The sequence below is a fragment of the Diadema antillarum genome, unplaced genomic scaffold (assembly GCF_040938485.1).
Source record: "Diadema antillarum isolate AM-2024a unplaced genomic scaffold, OU_Dant_1.0 seq00002513_RagTag, whole genome shotgun sequence".
Lineage (NCBI taxonomy): Eukaryota > Metazoa > Echinodermata > Echinoidea > Diadematoida > Diadematidae > Diadema > Diadema antillarum.
Window position 1 is genome coordinate 29,491 of NW_027273117.1, and position 18,654 is coordinate 48,144.

The following is an 18,654-nucleotide window of genomic DNA, read 5'->3' on the forward strand; positions in this document are numbered from 1 at the left end:
GGCGTATACTCGGGTGTCCAACGCCCACGTATAAGCCATGGTGTGTAGCTATAGCTCTGCATTAGCCTACATTTGCAAGGAGTACAGAACATCCACATGTATGAGACGCGCGCGCGCAGCGCAAAATCCAAACAATCTATAAAATATATAGGCCCTACGCGGTCGACTATACACGACCGATCGAAGAGCGGCCTAATTGTATTGAAATACAAAATAAATAAAACTAATCTAAAAAAGGTCAAAGATTAAGTGAAAGTGCTGAATTTTATTTCTGTGTATGTTTTTTTTTATATCCAGTTTTGTGGACAGCATTTTTTTTAAGTTGAGGTATTTAAATGATATTGAAATAATGTATTTATGAGTGAATGAATATGTGTACATAAGTATGCATACCTCATGGCATTAATCTGCAAAAGATTAGATAATACAGAATTGTATTTATGTTTAAGATTTGCCAGTTATGAGCTGTTTTTTTATTTTTGGTAACACTGCTTTTAAGAAAAGTATTAATTCATTTTTTTTGGGGGGGGGGGAGGGTTGGATAGTCAATTTACTTTTTTGTTCTTCTTTTTCAACCTTCCCCTTTAATTTCTGTCTGAGAAATGTCATTTCTTCCCAGCCCAGAAGGCTGTTTTCTGTTTTATAGTATCTGTGCAAATTCTTTAATGATTTTTACCTGTGTGTCATAGTTTAAACCCTTTTTTTAAAGAGCTGCATTTTTCATTGCTTCTTGTCATTTCCTCACTCCAGCAGTTTGATAATAATGATTAGAAATGTATGTTTATATATGTTCTGTATATGTATGTTGACGATTTTTTATTGGTTTTCTGAGGGTTTCGTGGGAAAAGTGGGTTTAATTTAGAAATTGAGATTGTCTACGGATTGTGGTATGCCACTGGCTTCCTTGTACAGTTCTGTTGGCCTGGTTACCACCCGCTTCGAATTGTTATTAATGTTTGCAGAATGTTTTTTTGTTTGTTTTGTCCTGTGTTAATGGTTGTACGAAGGGGGGGGGGGGGTGATAGGATTCTTAATTTGGGGAGTGTGTGAGGGGAGGGTTTGGAGAGTAAAGGGATCTGTTTTGTAACTATGTCACTGTGATTATGAGTTTGTAAATTGTGATTTGATATTGTGAAATATACAAGGATTTTTACATGGTTTGTATTTTAATTCAAGAAATTTTAAAAAGTACAGTTATGAATATCTTATCATGATAATCAGTGGCACATAAATCTGTAACGCTGGATGCGTCTGGAAGGGATATAGGTTAGGGCGGTCCGCGGACTACAGTTATTTAGTTAACTTGACCAATGCCTGGCAGCCCTGTCAGGACTGGTGCATTCAGTGTTTGGGTATTTTTGTGTTATTGTATTGATTGATTGTTTTGAGATTTGTAATTGATTATGTATTGTATGTTTTCTGCACATCTACATACCATAGCCGTTACATGTACCAAAATTCAAGCCACATGCTCAAAGACTGAGGGAGTTGACTGAATCCAAAATATTTTTGTATTCTTCTTAGGGAAAGAATGCTGTTACCATTGGCAACACATTGTCAAACAATGACGAAAGATTAAGTTTGCACATTTATGAACTACAATGGTCATATGTACCAAATTTCAAGCCAAGTGCTCAAAGAGGAACATTTTGTAAGATTTTTTGAAATTTGCCGTTGCCATGGCAACGCACTATGCAATACTAACGAAAAAGGCGTCATGCACATCTTTATTTGATAGTGGTCCCACATGCTAAATTTGGTGTCAATTGCTCAAAAAATGAGAGAGCAGTTTAATCCACAACATTTGACAAGATTTGTTCAAAATTTGCTGTTGCCATGGCAACGCACCATGCAATACTAATGGAAAAGGTTGTATTACACATCTTCCTTTGATCCTGGTCACACACGCCAAATTTGGGGTTAATTGCTCAAAAATGAGAGAGTAGTTCAATCCATCAAGTTTTTGTGAAACTATGCCGTTACCATGGCAACGTATTACGCGATACTCGCGAAAAAGTTGTCTTGCACATCTGCCTTTCATAGCAGTCATGCATGCCGACTTTGGAGTCAACTGCTCAAAAAATGAGAGTAGTTCGAGCCACAACATTTGACAAGATTGCACATCTAACTTTGCTAGCGGTCACACATGCCAAATTTGGGGTCGATTGCTCAACAAATGAGAGATAAGTTCAATCCACCAATTTTTGGTGGAAATATGCCGTTACCATGGCAACGTATTATGCTATACTAACGAAAAAATTGTCTTTGACATCTACCTTTGATAGCAGTCATGCATGCTATATTTGGGGTCATTTGCTCAAAAAATGAGAGTAGTTCGATCCACAACATTTTACAAGATTTGTTAAAAATTTGCTGTTGCCATGGCAACGCATTATGCAATAGGCCTACTAACGAAAAAGGTGTCTTGCATATCTTCCTTTGATAGCGGTCGCACGTGCCAAATGTGGGGTTAATTGCTCAAACAATGAGAGAGTAGTTCGATCCATAAGTTTTTATACACTCTGGTATACATAGGTATTATGTTTTGCATCATGTTTCACCAATATAGATAATCTTGAGTACGCTGCAACTCATTAAAGTAATCTCTCCTGTGCATTATTTGTATAATAATCAATATTTTATTCAAGGAGGAAAATGTTGCTCAGAATTCCCACGTACTGAAAGCCCGAGGAATTCCAGTGATATGGTGGCATTCAGTCCCCGTTTAAAAACACTCGGTAAAGAAAACTACGTTTATTGCTGTCCTTTAAAATGTAATTAAGACATGAATACAAATCTAGCTCAAATCTGCTTCTTAGGATTGCATTTCACACCTCCCCCCCCCCCTCCAGACAATATCTCTCATGATGAACAGAAGTACGTTGTTAGCTGTGACCGCAATCCATCCATATAACTGCAAAGTCCTGTAGTTAAACATATTTACTATACAAATCGAATTAATGTTTTAGTACACCCTATAGAATTACTTTTTTTTTAAATCCATGCACGCTTATGTCAAGTGTAAAGTACAGAGTTGTTAATTTTTCCCACTTTCTGCTACTTTAGCCAAATGTTTCTGCTGCTTTTGACTGATGGGTAATCGCTTCTCTTTCCAAATTCAGTGTTCACAAGACAGGGTCCATTACTCATAAAATCATAAATTAGGGATTTTTCCATGTCGATATGAGGATTTCTAGCTCTTTCTGAATAGCTACCGAAATTGGAAAATATTCGATAAAGTAATTGCTCTCTGCTACAGATCAGTTAAGTATTGGCTGACCTTCGAGAGGAATTTCAATACTCACATAACTCGCACGATATAAAATTATTACGTAACACTCCAGTGCATCTGTTTTATTTCCAACATCATTAATACAAAGGAAACAGATATAATGGAAATGTCCTTCTCATGTAACTAGGCAGTGTTTAGAGTATAATAGGACGTGAGCGTTATTGAATTCGACTTACATCTTCTTCTTGCTGCACCCTCGCATTGTCATTCGTAAATTGGTACGTATCCCTCCTCACCCGACGGTCGTACTGCACGCGGCATTCAAGGTCGAGTCCGTCTTCCCTCGGACGGGTAGAGGAGTATTCGGCTAAAGCCTGCATCGCCACAACCGTATCCTATTGAGAGTAGAAAGTAGAGTAGGCATAATATATATATATATATATATATATATATATATATATATATATATATTAACCTTACTTATCAAGGAAAACTCTTCAGTGCAAGCTCTGGCCTGCAGAGGTGCCCAGCGGTGACTCTGCGAGTGTCATTACCGACTTCAACAGTAACTGTTGTACCACACGTATAATTAGAAAATCATGCTAGTCTTTTAATATCATGTAGAGCTGATCTATGTAGACCTACTCATCCTATTTTTTTCCTTTCTAAGTTTTGAGGCAATTATGAATGTGAGAAAGCTTGTAATGGGATGATTTCTTCTTCTTCCTCTTCTTCTTCTCATCTTCCTTGTTCTCCTGATAGTGCCTCCTTCGACCCTGAAGTTAGTTGGCGACTGTTGTCGCTTTTTGGTGTAAGCACAAAGAAATGCGGGGTAGCGGATGTAATGAAGATAACAGGAAATCAAAACTAAAAGATGAACCTACCTGGTGAGGACAGTGAGATGAAGAGGTGAAGGTTAAAGTGGACGTTCATGGCTGGGTGTGATATCAATAATTGGGATGGTGAACGATTATTCAAGGCTGTATATAGAAGTATAGTTGGAGAAGTATAACAGGTATATATTCTGGGACACTTCTCAAAATATACCAGATATTCTGATGAGGACGACATGTTCCCACACGGGAATAAAACCCTTCAACAAACCTGCGTCGACACGAATCCGCCCTTGTAATTTCCCTGATTGCTCAGCCATCGAACTATCCTGCCTGCGTAGTTGTAGTCCTGTCTGGTAATTTGGGCGAGTAAAGCGTAGGCAGTAGTCTCAATGGAAATTGCAGTTGCTCTTCTGCGCAGCCAGAAGGGGACGTTCTCCGCGTTGTTTGCTTCGTCTGGGTCCCAGTATACGGCATTGGTGTCTGTGACAAGGAGAGAAATTGGCTGACTTACTCAGCTATAGTGTGGTACGATTTCTAATTTGTTTCAGTTTTGGTGCTTGTTCACTTTTGATTTGGAAATATGACGCAATCCAACAACATTCTTGTTTGCAAGCAATAGCACGATCAAAAAGGTTGTAAAGACGCATTCATGAATTACAAGTGGATGAATTAAAAAAAAATTTATATTATCACAGATGGTAATAATTTTATACATAAGGGGTTTGGAAGTCATAAGTTCTAAACTTATTTTGCATATTCTTAGGAAAATTACCTTTGCTAAATATTATGTCTATATTTACAGTAATGTTATTGGTGTGTGGTTAATAATGATAACAATAATAAAAAGGCCTTCTTTACCCTGGCTAGCCTCCTCAGTGTTGCCACTGCTATACCAGAGGCCCCTGCTATTATTATTACCCTAGTATTGCCAGGTACCCATTTATACACCTAGGTCGAGAGGGACATGGTGGATAACTCTATTCTATCCAAGGACGGAAGCACTGTGGTTATAACATGAAAAACGTATGGGAATGACAAGGAGAAAGAAAAAAAAAAACTCAAAAATTTCATTTAACAATGGTCCTTCTAACTCTCATTCAATATACAGGATGTTTAGTTATAAGAACATGATTTGACCTGGCCACAGAGTTTCCTCTCACAGTCATACTAGGGAGCTTTAGATTTTGCCGACGGGGACGTTCAGAGGGGAAAAAAAAACCCGGTTTGAGTTGCGCAGAATCGTGTGCTAGCATCAAAATCGATCAATTTCTAGCTCGCGCGCCTGAGTTTTCATAACGCGTTCAGGGATATTTTTGCGTCCGCTCAGTTTACGACGTATAGAGAGCTACTTCATGCACCGATCATATGGGAACGCCATTTTATTTTTTATACATTGCCTCTCATCGTCGTCTCAAGCAAATCTAAAGTTTCCTATTGGCACAAACCCATGTTCCATTCGCGCATAGTCGTTGACTTTCACTGCTTACGTTCAAAAGACTTTGATGCGTTTTTCAGTCTGTCGTTAGCTTCTCTTGCACTTGCTATCAAGCTGTCGTTTGCTTCTGCAGCAACGCCACTGCTCGCCAGGGCCAGCGCGTAGGCGACGATGGCTTTGTCGTACACCCGTTGAATTTCTTGAATCTCCCCCTCCAAGAAGTTGATAGCACGACCAATCGCCGTGTCTATTTCGTTCATGTCTCCTTCCTGTACAAAGTGTTGAGACATTAATATTCTATGTCTTGAACAAAAGTAAGAACGTAATCTTCCAAAACAGAAAGAAATTATAACACTGCCGGTTAAATCCGTCTTGATCGTTGATATTTGTTAAGTATTTCTTCATGTTTAACTCCTTTGTCTCTAAGGAATTACAATCACGCAAGGAGTGTGATTCCATTGGTATGGTATGGTTTATTACAAATGCTCTCGCAGCCAAACGGTCGAATTGCAACATTTGCTAACAAAACTAAAACAATGCAAATTTGATTAAAAATCACATTTCAAACAATTTTTTACTATTGAAAAATGTTCAACTGATATATAATCATTCAAGGTTCAAGATTCAACTTTATTTTCACTTCCATCAAATAAACAAAGAAACCATATACATTGCATATGTACAGGATATTTGTAATACTTGAAGAACGTAATTTGATAAGGTACATATGAAAATGAGAAGTAGATGCAATTACATCTTTGTTAATATATACATAAAGCGTATAATACAAGTCAATTAAGGATGAGGATGGAAGTGGAGGGTCCCACTTAAGAAGCAGAGCTTGTACGATATGGGACCCTCAGAAAATTCACAAGACAGCAATATAAAACGAAATAAAACGAACCGATGTCGACTGACATCAAGGTGATTTGGAAGGGAAAAAGAAAGAAAAGGAAAAAAAAAGAAAAAAAAAGAGGGAAAAAAAAGGAAAAAAGGGGGGAAAACTACAGCACGTGCCATCGTGGACGCAAGCAAAGTCTATTAGATTACACACCGTGCGTGACGCATAAACACAAACTGAATTAAAAGAACCTAGGTACTTCCTTCCCTCATATTCTATTCACATCCTCCTCATCCCTCTCTCTCTCTCTCTCTCACACACACACACACACACACACGCACATCCCCTGTGGATTGAGTGAATGCAGCAATATTAGTAGAACGCATCTGTGAAAACTTGGGGAAAATCGGACAATTCGTTCATAAGTTAAGAATTTCAAAGTATCTAATCAGTCATTACTCGATGGGAAAAAATACTACAGTATAATATGTCACATGCGTAGAACTGTATAAGGATAATATAACGAGAATTTCACAAAATTTGATTTTTTGAAGAAAAAAAAGTGCACATTTCCTCGACTTGTCACAGACGTTTGTTACAGGTGATATCATCCATCCTGCCTTCTGACAGAGGCAAGTCAAGCATTCTTTTATAATGCGAGAAAAGTGAAAATTATGTTCAATTCTCTATAATTATTTTCTTTACATCATTCTACACATGCGACATCACAAGCTGTGGTAGTCTTCTCATCCAGCAGTGACTGAATAGAAACGTCAAAAATTCATAACTTTTGAACGGATTGTCAAATTTTCCTCAAACTTTCACTGATGTGTTCTACTAATATCGCCGCATTCACTCAATCCACATGTCTATGAGGATGGACTTGTCCTTGAAATGGCATCTCAGATATATACCTGGTATGAGTTTGATGGTCGTAAAATACCTTTCTAATTGAATCAGATTAATCGTGCATTGATTGTTCTCACAAAGTAAGGCATTGCACTGTTTTTTAGTCTTTCGGTTCTACATCTGTATTCTTTCACTACGCCTGAGGAGTCTGTCGGAGTTTTGCATTTCAGGAAACCAGTCTCTGAAGCGTTTGAAGAGAAACAGAGCAAAACTAGAGATTGTAATTTGTCATCACTGACAAATTAAGGTGATCCGATTTTTTTTAATCAATGATTTGAGTCATGATAGTGCAAAGTCTCAGCTACAACATATTAAAATCTGAGAGAAATTCACCGAAGCATAAGTAAGATAGTGCTCGATAAAGAGAGTCATGTCAATTTTCACATCTAAAAAATTCCCTCCCATAGAGATAATACGTCATAGCGAAGATAGAAAAAGAAGTACATATGACCTTTGACCCCACTTTGCAGAGACAAGATGGCATCTAAGTAAAAAGTAGTTATTTTATGAAATGATTCCTGTAACATGGTCTTTACGTGTGCAAAATATGGGAAAGATAGGACATGTATTCACCAAGATACAGGATGAAACATCTACGACCTTTGACCCTAATTTACATACCCAAGATGGCGGCTGATTAAGTAGTTGTTATTTTATGAAATAATGTTCGTGACATGAACTAAACATGTGCAAAATATGGTGGTGATAGGATATGTTTTTCTTGAGTTATTGCACATAAAGTTGTAAAAAGAAAGAAATATTACAATACATCGAAGATAAGCTGTAATTTCAACCAAGTTTTATACGTGATCCCGACAACGTATGAAAAAACAAAGGGCACACTTACGATAGCCCTACGTCTCAGCTACAACATATTAAAATCTTAGAGAAATTCACCGAAGCATAAGTGAGCTAGTGCTCGATAAAGATAGTCATGTCAATTTTCATTTCCATAAAAATTGCACTCCCATAGAGATTAGACGTAAACTGGTCAAATTTGACAAGGTTACCTTCAATCCATTTTTTCGAGGTGATGTCGTCATCTAATCAAAAATATGTAATTACATTAATGAAAGAGCATTTCATAAGCTACAACATATTGAAATTTAGATGAAAATTGGCCAAGGATAAGTGAGATACGCTCGAGTAAACTTGAAATTTGATGACGTCATTTTGAAAATTTACTTTTTTTACTTTATTAAGAAATTTGATATCTTTTAATCATTTTTCCAGCATTGCCAACCCATGAAATGACATGTAAAACTCATCAGCTTTCAGAATAGGTAAAGAAAATAGGGGGTCACCGTCCATCCTGACGAGTAAAATCGGTGTTGAAATTGGCGTTTTTTTGGCATAGTTGCACTGTTTAGCGCCATTGACGCGCGCGCGGAATTTCAACTTTGACGGGCCCGTATGACGTCATATTGAATCGGATCGACTTGAAACTTGGTAGAAATATTCATTGACATTTCGGACATCTGATCCGTGTGAAAAAACTGAAAATTTCTATTTCATATTAGCTGTGCGTGCGAATATGTGCGCGCGCGTACGCGTCCGTCCAATTTTTTCAATTTTTCAAAAAATGCTCCAAATGGTCTGAAACGTGTGCAAAAAAATTTTGAGCTCGATTTGAGCATACAAATATTTCAACGCGCGCGTACGCGCGCGTTTTGAGATAAAAATGAATTTTGAGAATATGAGTAGAATTCACTTGACTTGAAATATATGTGACGTAAATTTCATTGAAATATTCCATTCCATTAATGAGATATGCATGAAAATGTGTTTTCATATAATGACGTCATAGTGACGTCACGGTCGACTGATCACTATGATTTTACTTGTGCTGTCGTCTTTGCAACATGATACATATATGGTATAAGTTTGACATTGAGAGGCAATGCACTTTCTGAGCTAACCTCTGCACAACTTTTGAGGAGAAATAAAGAAAGAAACAAAGAGAGAAGAAAGATTCAGTACAGATACAGAAGGTGATCCGAGAGGATACTCGGATCACCTAATTAAAACATAAATCCTCACGTCGTTGGGGCAGATTCGTGAGTCCGCTCTGTTGCAGAGCAGAATGTGGAGGTAGTTTTCAGCTTGTCCGCGTGACTGCATACAACTAATGTAGAAGGCGCACTAGACAGTGAGTCGTGGACATGCCTTGTCTACTTCCAAACTGCTGTGTGTCGATACTTGCTCGTATGTTGTTAAGCAAGACACGGTAAACAAACAACTCCGCGAGTTTGGCAAAGTGAAATGTCAAGACTATTGGTCGGAGTCTTTCCATTGTAGATGGCGTTTCTTTAGGTATTGGCACAACAATGGCTCTCTTCCACTGAGATTGAACTTCTCCTCCCAGCAAAGATGTGTTGATGATGTCACAAAGTGGCGAGCCAACTCAACAGTAAGCTCATGAATCAATTCCTCGCAGGCACTCCATCAGGGCCACAGCTTTTACCAGCTTATCCTAGTTTCTTCAGTTCTGAGTACACATCCCAAGGCTGAACTTAATGAATTGTACAGGGATCAGAAGGTCTGACTGTCGGTAGCTCATTGTTAGCAAGTGTCAGAGTGTCCGGTCAGATGTAGACGAAAATAAAATGCTTGTTGATAGCATTGACGATTGATTTGTTATCTTCTGCATCGATTCCAGGCACTCGAATCTCACTGCTCGGTGAACATTAAGTGTCGCGATTTTCACAAACCTGTACCAGGCGCTTGGATTCTGTGGCTTGAGTCTTTGAATTCGATTCTTGTTATAGTCTGCCTTTGCGTTCTAAGTTTCCCTCTGGATTTTTTTTTTCTCAGACGAGACTAGTCTTTGCTCTTGGTGTGGAAAGCAACTTGTCTATTCTTGATGAGTTCCTTTATCATCAGGGTAATACGGGGTTTGTCTTTGCAGTGGACTTTGGATTCCCTGCTTTTGAGGTATTGTTGAATTGCATCATCAAGATCTTTTGTAGAAATTTTCACACTTGGCATTTACTCCACCAGTGTTTGTGACGAATGACCAATCGTGGTGGACTAACAATTAAATTCCCAAAATGTCGAGACTCTTCATCAGTCGAACTGTTTTGCGATATATCCGATTGTTGTGCTGGACTTGGTATCATTTGGGCTGCCAAACAACACCTGTATGGTCACTGTTGCCAATAGGATTCGTCAGTTCCACGGAAGAGTATAGACTTTGCAGATTGGTCGAGATTATGTCGATTATTTCCTCGTATAGGCTTCTCAACTACCTGTTTCAACTTACGCTGTTGCACCTAGAAAATTTGAAGTTCAGGTGAACATGATCAATGTGCTTTGGCCCTATATTACTTTTAACGTAAGGGCAACAACTACACCACGTTTTCCAAATCTGTTTTCTTTAGGAAAATATAGCCAGGAATTCCAAAAACCAATCATCATTGAACCACGCTGTCGCTCACTGAAACTATGTCAAAGTTCTGGTCTCGAACTGTAGTACTAAATTCATCGAATTTGTTTCCCAAAGACTGTTCATTGACCATGTACGCAATGCTACTTTCGTTCTTTCTTTCGTAATCTTTGTGACCTTTCTCTGTCCATCTTCTCTTTCCATCGATGTTTGGCGTGACGAAGTTATTCTAACTGGTATATTCCTGTGGATGTGTTTCCCGGCTCTTCGTCAAAAGCCAATCAACAGCCGGAAAACACGAAAGTCTACACAAAAATGTGATTTTTTTTTTTTTTAGGTGGCGTCACACCGTCACGAAGGTGACGCATGATGACTTATTTTCAATTTCCTGCGAAATTGGTCCCGAACTTGGTTAAAGCAAATCAAGAACAAAGGCAAATACGATGCCTATATACACAGAAGGTCACACAATGTCATGTAAAGCAAACACGCAGGGGTAAATCTTTATTATAAAATGAACCGTCGTAAAATCCTCGAGCTATATTTTTGCTTGCCAAGATTTTGCAGCTTCTCTCGAAGTTGCTGCCAGAGCCTAAGAAACTCCTTCAGTGACCATGAATGACAGGGAGTTTATATTATGGTCAAAGCGGAATTTGAGCAATTCCTTTGTCTTGAGACCATCTTTGCTTTTTTTCGAGACAGTGTTACTCCTGCTATAATCGGTGATAATATTAAGAAATTTACGCGACGGACACACGAAGGAAACACGATAGGTATAAGAATTTGCAACCACTCATGAAGTTGCTACTGGAGCTGGAGTGACCCAATGCTTATGCAATCAGAGCTGAATTTGAAAATTCCCATTATCTTGTGTCCATCTTTGCTCAATTTTGGGACAGTGTGACGTTTGCAATATACATCTCAAACACGAACACTTGTCAAAGGTGTCGCCAAATGCATAGGACGACAGGCCACATCTCTATTTAGGGAAGTGGCCCTCAGGACTAAAATCTTAAGATGCTATTGATATTGTCCAAAATCAAACAAAAATTAAGGGCTTTATCCCGAAATGAGTTAACCCCATTGTTAATTTTAGATATTTGCGAGTAAAGTTGGTAAAAAGCAACAAAAAATCGTAAGTAGATAATGGAATAATTTTGATCATAAAAAGCATTCGTTGTTATGTAACCATTGGAAAAAAGTGAAGGTATAACGGAAAGCTTTAATTTTGCTCGATCTACTGACGGGCTTACTTCAAAATGTATAAAAAACGGTGCTTAATCCATTTTGCGATCATTTTGCTTAGACATTACATAATTATTATATATTTATACATTGATTATACATGACTTTATTTCTGCACTAATTACACAAATACATTACAAGACGGAACCAAGTCTATTTCTTTGATTTCATGCATCAGCATCAGCAAAACCCATCTTATAAGGTTGAGGAGTAGAATGGAATAGTAATTTAAAATAGACCCCTCATGAAATCATCGTATCTGAATCAAACGAATAGCTTACTCACTGATAAACGGGTTGTGAAATGGAGGAAAGTATATAGAATATAGGATTTTACCGCAATTTCAGGTTCCAGAAACTGTCGAGATTCCAGGAGCGAAATCAGCACAGAGGCAGTCATGGATATTGGGCCTGTGACACCACCCTATGTAAAACAAAACAGAAGCAGATGATAATTGATCCACTGCTATTTATCTTCCCATCCCAAGCAGAGCCGTTGAAGAAACGTTCGACAACATTGCCACTTCTTTCTTATTTTGCTGCTTTTTTCATATGAGCTCAGTGGTCCTACTTCAGACCTTCTGTCTCCGATAATGTGTGAAACGAAAATAATCTATGACACTAGAAAAAAGAGAAGAAATTATGTTGAAAAGTCATTATTTATGTGCGAAAAAAGATATTGGAGCGACCGAATTAACCCTGTTCCAACTTGTAGTAAATCTAACAGTTTAAAGGAAAAGAAAAAATAATAGCATGAAGTTATTTGCCTTTCGACTGCCCATGCTTATAACCATGATAACAGAATAATTTTTAATCTTATGTATGCTGCACAGAGATTTTTTTTAAAGCAATTTGACCATCATTGTAAAGCTCAGTATAGGCACAACGCCACATTCTTCTTTAAATTAAAGGGACGGAACAGTTTGGGTTGAAAAGGGGCTTCAGATTTTCAATAATTTTTTATTATAATGAGAAACCTCTTATTAATACGAAAGAGCGTTTGTTTGATGAAAATTTGTTTTGAAATATCTGAGAAATACTACCATGAAAGCGTTAAATTACGATTCTTTTTTTTATTGATTGTGTGTAATTTTTGTTCATGGACTTAATGGATTGCACGGATCTGGGAAATATGTCCTATCAACAATGATTTTCTAGGACATGTCACGATTTCTGCATATACATAGGGTATTCTTTTCAGTATTTCAAAGGTAACGATCATTAAGTCTTTTAGAAAAAAAAACTGAATATAATCCATTCTGACATGACAACTTGAATGTCAGTCTACTCGTCCTCTTTCTACTATAATCGTTTCCATCACAGATTACTTAAAACAATATCATAAAGACTGTGTAATAAGTGCAGATGTTAAGCTTGTACCAAACACAACATTTAAAATTTACGTCAAAAAACAAAACTTGCCACTTGCCACTGAGATGGACAAACAGAAATATTCTTGAACTCCTTTCCTCGCTAAAAGGCCAACACCTTTACAAACAGTCACAGCTGTCTATAGCGGCCACCCAAGGGAGTCGAAGAAAGTGGCCGTTATAGACAGGTGGCTGCTGTAGACAGGATATCCAACTTTGTGTGCACTGCCTACATGTACAGGTATTATCGTTGTACACATATTGTAGGGCCCCTACTTACATGTGTACGTATGCACACGTGCGTTTCATGCATTAAACAATGCCGGTGTTTATGAAATTGTTGCACAGTTGCATGTGTACAGTCGTGAAGAAAGTGCATTATTATGATTGAATGAGTGATGAATGCAGCGGTGGCGACCACTGAACGTTTCCCATGTATGACCGGTGTGGCATTGCTAAAAAGCGGAAAAACACGCCGTATTATCAACGGTTCCATCGGGTTTTATATGGTCGATATATAGACAGGTTAAAATCTACCACGGGAACAAAATTTGTGGCCGCCGGCCGCGTTAGACAGGTAGCCGCTATACTCAGGGTCTTTAACAGGTCTTTTCTCTCGGGGGATTTTCAGTGGCCGCTAATGCAGGTTTAACTGTAATCATACTTATGCCATGTACAGTAGTAACTAATGAGTGCAGACAGACTTCTATACACAATTGCGATAAAGAGAAAAAGCCCGTTATTGCGTCGGCAGCGACAATATCCACTGATAGGAGTGTGGAGTCAGTAAAGGTACAAACGCCGGGAAACGTTCAAATCTCTGAAATTTCATCAACGGAAAATGTACAAACGTCTCGCCGGAAAATGTACATGTATAGCAAACTTTAGATTTTGAAGGAAAATGCGCTAACGCTGCCGGCTAATATACAAATCATTTACTTCAATGATATTACGAACCCGTGGTTGATAATCTCGATGTGTATTAAAACCGAGAATGGAGCTTTACCATTTTTTTTTTAATCCCGCAACGAATATTCACCAACCTTGGTAGAAGCCCCCCTCCCAAGTCCATAAACCATGGATTTTTTAAAAATCTTCTTCTTTAAAACCCAATAAGGTAGAGCTAACTAAGTGCTATAATATAGATATTAATGACTATAGTTTCAAGTTTGCTCATGGCTGATCCAGGTGTGCTCCTACACGGGGGAGGGGGTAGGGGAACAAAACTTTAGCCTCTTTATAGGGTCACAGGACCTCAGTTTGTTTAAATGAGCCCCTCCCCCTCCTTTTCGGAAGGGGGGGGGGGTTGTAGCCTCAGTTGTAACCTCAACGTCCCTATAAACTATGGATTATTTATCTCCTTTAGAACCAAAAAGATAAGCTTCTTGTAGGGGTGGCATATTCAAGAGATTTTTGGAAAAACAAATTCTTCTCTAGAACAGCTACTGTAAGTACATTTTATGAATGTAGTTTCGAGTTTGCGTTGGCGGATGAGAGCATACTTGAAGAGGGGGAGGATTTTTTTTTCTTTTACCCTCCCTTAACTTGGGGCCTTAGCCCCCCCCCAACAGTTTCGTTTTCGTAATGCACGTACGTATACTTGTAAATAAGCAAGAGTGATTCTAGGCCTAATGAGACTTTCACTTTATCATCTTAACTTCCTTAATCATCATTATCAGCATTTGTTCATTTGAACATCGATATTATAGCTAAACATGTTATGTAAACTTTAATAGAAAATCCTTATCTCGTCATGTCATCACATGGCTTTCTTTATCAATCACCTGATCACTGTCCTAATTTACATCTTTATTTTCACTAAGATCGTACATTATTGTGTTTATGATTTTTACTTGACATCTTTATTATGATTATGATCATCATACTCACGCTTTGTGACTATCATTTGACACATTTATTTGCATCGTCACGTTTGATCCACATGTGGGCGTTTTAAACATTCAATTCAAAACGCAGCGCAAGTAATGTGCAATTAATGGCCATCATACAGGTTTATTTTAATGATATATTTTATGAACTTGTTTGCCAATATGTATATTTGAGTGCTCGGAAAGAGGTGGGGGGGGGGGGGCAAGTCCAAGATAAGGTCCCCTCAGAAGGCAAAACTTCATCTTTGCTCAATATTGACATGTTTGGTATCATTTTGAAGCTTAGGAGTTGAAGTTTTGATTTCCATGGAGGAAAAATAATATTATGTAAATTTATGCAAATTTCAAGGGCTTAATTTGCATAAATGTGAAATACAGCGTTACGTATGGGACATTTTTAAAAATTCATATTTATTCAAAGGAAAGCAAATGATATTTGATTAATATGTGGACATAAGAAGTTCATCAAATGGTTTAACTTGGTATGAAAATTTAGGGATTATGCAAATGATTATGCAAATTAGCTCGTGTCCTATAATGAGATGTCCCATACGTAACAAATTGAGGTCATTTTTTTAGGTTTTCTCTGAAATTCCTAAGGTTATTTGAATGTTCTTTTGGAAAGTTCTAATTTATTGTTTAGAGAAGTTAAACACCATAGAAAAAAGAAAAAACAGTTAAAGAAATATGTTTTATTAGGCAATTAAATAATGTTACGTATGGGACAAATGCGTTACGTACGGGACATCCTCATAAATATTGCATGTGAATGCATGAAGCTGGCTGGGAGGGTCTCTCAGTACACAAATGGTCAATCATCCTGAAGAAAGCATCCCAACTTTGCAGCTACTTTTGAGTTATAGACACTTGAAACAATACATGTACTTGACTGAACAATTTTCAGAAAGGGGGAGGGGGAGATGGCAAAATACACAATGAAAATCAGCATTAAAGGGATGGTATAGTTTTTGTAGAAATGGGGATTCAGTTTTCAACATTTTACGAGATGATTGGAAACCAATTATAATGAATCATTAAAGAGCATACAATTCTAAGTCTAGAGGAATTAAAAGTTTATTTGATGGAGATCCAATTTGAAATGGTTGAGATAAAAAAAACCCCCAAAAACAAATAAAGTAAAATGAAGTGGTCCTAATAAAAAATGTGACCCGTCTTTTGTTAGGACACCACGTTTCTGGATATCTCAGCCATTTCAAAACGGATTTTTTGTCATGTTAACTTTGAATTCCTCTTAGAATTGTATGCTATTTAAATATTTCATCAAAGAAGTGCTGATTATCTTGTAAAAGTTGACATCAGAATTCCCATCTGAACCAGAACTGTACAGTCCCTTTAAGTAGAGACCTCTGATTTAAAGGGTACTGAAACCAAATACACAAGCAGATTAAAAAATTGCAGTTCAACTAAGAGTATATTGGGTACTGTTCACCACACAATGTAGAGCTATAGCTACATTGTAGCTGCATTGTATAACACATATGTGATGATAATGAAGATGTTACTTCAAATTAGTGTTTTTTTTGTATCATTTTTTTTTATTTCAAGTGATAAACAAATTGTCTTTACTAAGTTTTCAGTAGTTGCCATGACAAAAATCATGAGTATACATACCAAGGAGTGACTCGAATCAATGACCTGATTGCTCGACAGACATCATATATCTGCTCGATTACTGAAGTTCCACGCAGCAGGTATTACATATATATTTATTAAAATTAATATTTCTTGTGTCAAGTTGTTTTTTATTGAAACTGAATGGCAAACTTCATCAATGGAAGTAAACACTTTACTATTCTATTTTTTAGTAGTAAATATCGTGATAAAAATACAGGGTAAACATACTCAGGTTGGTCATAAAAATATAGAATATATTATTAAAGATTATGATGGTAAATATTTGGGGAATATTGTTCCCTTGACAATCTGGATCAGTATTTGAGTAATTTCAACTGATTCTACCTCAATAATCATGCAAAAAATTGTTTATAAATGGGTATTTTGCAAAATTATTTTGCAAAATACCCATAAACATGGTTCTCCACACACTAAACGAATGGGGACAAAGGGCATGCATACTCAGGTTGGTCATAAAAATATAAAGATATGATTGAATATGATTATGATGGTAAATATTTAGGGAATATTGTTTCCTTGACAATCTGGATCAGTATTGAATAGTTTCAACTGATTTTACTTCAATAATTATGCAAAATACCCATAAACATGGTTCTCCACACACTAAACGAATGGGGGACAAAGTGTCCCATACGTAACTGTCCCATACGTAACACGTCATGTCTGTCTTTAATCAGGACCTGTAATTAGAGCTTTTTGCCTCATGACATGAAACCTACCTCTGATAATCTTGAGTGTTGTGACTTTCATCACAGTGAGTTACAAGTTGTAGAATAATATACTTTCAGAGAGTTTTGCGGTTGAAAAAAATGTTCAAAAAAACAAAATTTTTCTGGTCCCATACGTAACAGCACATATTTTCTCTTCTAGAATATAATTGTGAAGGTCATTTTTCTCAATTTTTAACCTGATTATACTTCTCCTAGATATCAATCACCATGATAAAGTTGAATATGATCAAAGGCCATTAACACTATTTTTCAGGTCATAAAAGTCTCTGAATGTCCCATACGTAACGCGCGCGTTATCTTGGACTTGCCCGGGGATAGGTGGAGACATATATGAATAACCATTGCTGAAAATGTACCCATTCGATGAACTAGAATGCGCAATAAATGAGAAATCGGTTGCCCAATTAGTCATTTTGAACGAAGAAAATATGATTTGAGTGACGCTATTTCATGCCTGAGCAAATTTTGCGAAAATGAATCCTTCTAATAGGAAATTGAATGACTGCACAATGAAATTCGCCACGAAAACCTGTATTTGAATTAAATTCACCTGAACATTGTAACTCGATTGTCTTGCTCTGACGAGTATGACTATATATCATTCAAAAATAATCATCGCCTTTGTATTAATACAAAGATATGCTTGCACTCACTATACATTTTATATGATTAAATTTTATGACTTACCATCATTCCCTTCCATCTGACGGCTTTATTCTCTACGAAAGAGCCATTGGCCGCTTGGTTTTCTTGTATTAACCACTTTACGCTCCCAAGAACATGCCCCGGCATCACTGGAGTAAACTGGTTTGCCTGACTGAACACTTTCACTACGAAAGCGGTGAGCCTGCAAAAACAAGCAAACAAAAAATTCCGAAGCCGATTTGGTTATAAGGCAGGGGCCGCGGAACGTTTGTGGGTGTGTGTGTAAATGTGTGTGTGTGTGTGTGGGGGGGTGTTTTCAGGGATGGTATAGATAGGTTTAAAAAAATGGTCAATAATTCTTGATTTGGATTTCTTTCTCATTTTACTGAAGCATGATGTAAAATGTTTAAGATTGACCCGTTGTTCATGATTGCGCGATTCACAGCATACTACAGACTGCTTCTAATATCAGTGTTCTTGA

At 37.3% G+C, this 18,654-nt stretch overlaps 1 protein-coding gene across 1 annotated transcript in view; it reads right to left on the bottom strand.

Moving 5' to 3' along the window:
- LOC139714901 (complement C3-like) overlaps positions 1 to 18,654 on the bottom strand; it is a 46,781-nt gene that overhangs the window by 11,493 nt on the left and 16,634 nt on the right. The window contains exons 9-13 of the mRNA XM_071626548.1: positions 18,216 to 18,375; positions 12,220 to 12,306; positions 5,556 to 5,772; positions 4,337 to 4,548; positions 3,469 to 3,627 (exon numbers count right to left, since the gene is read on the bottom strand). Coding sequence (XP_071482649.1) covers positions 3,469 to 3,627; positions 4,337 to 4,548; positions 5,556 to 5,772; positions 12,220 to 12,306; positions 18,216 to 18,375 — 835 coding nt within the window. The remainder of the gene's footprint in view (positions 1 to 3,468; positions 3,628 to 4,336; positions 4,549 to 5,555; positions 5,773 to 12,219; positions 12,307 to 18,215; positions 18,376 to 18,654) is intronic.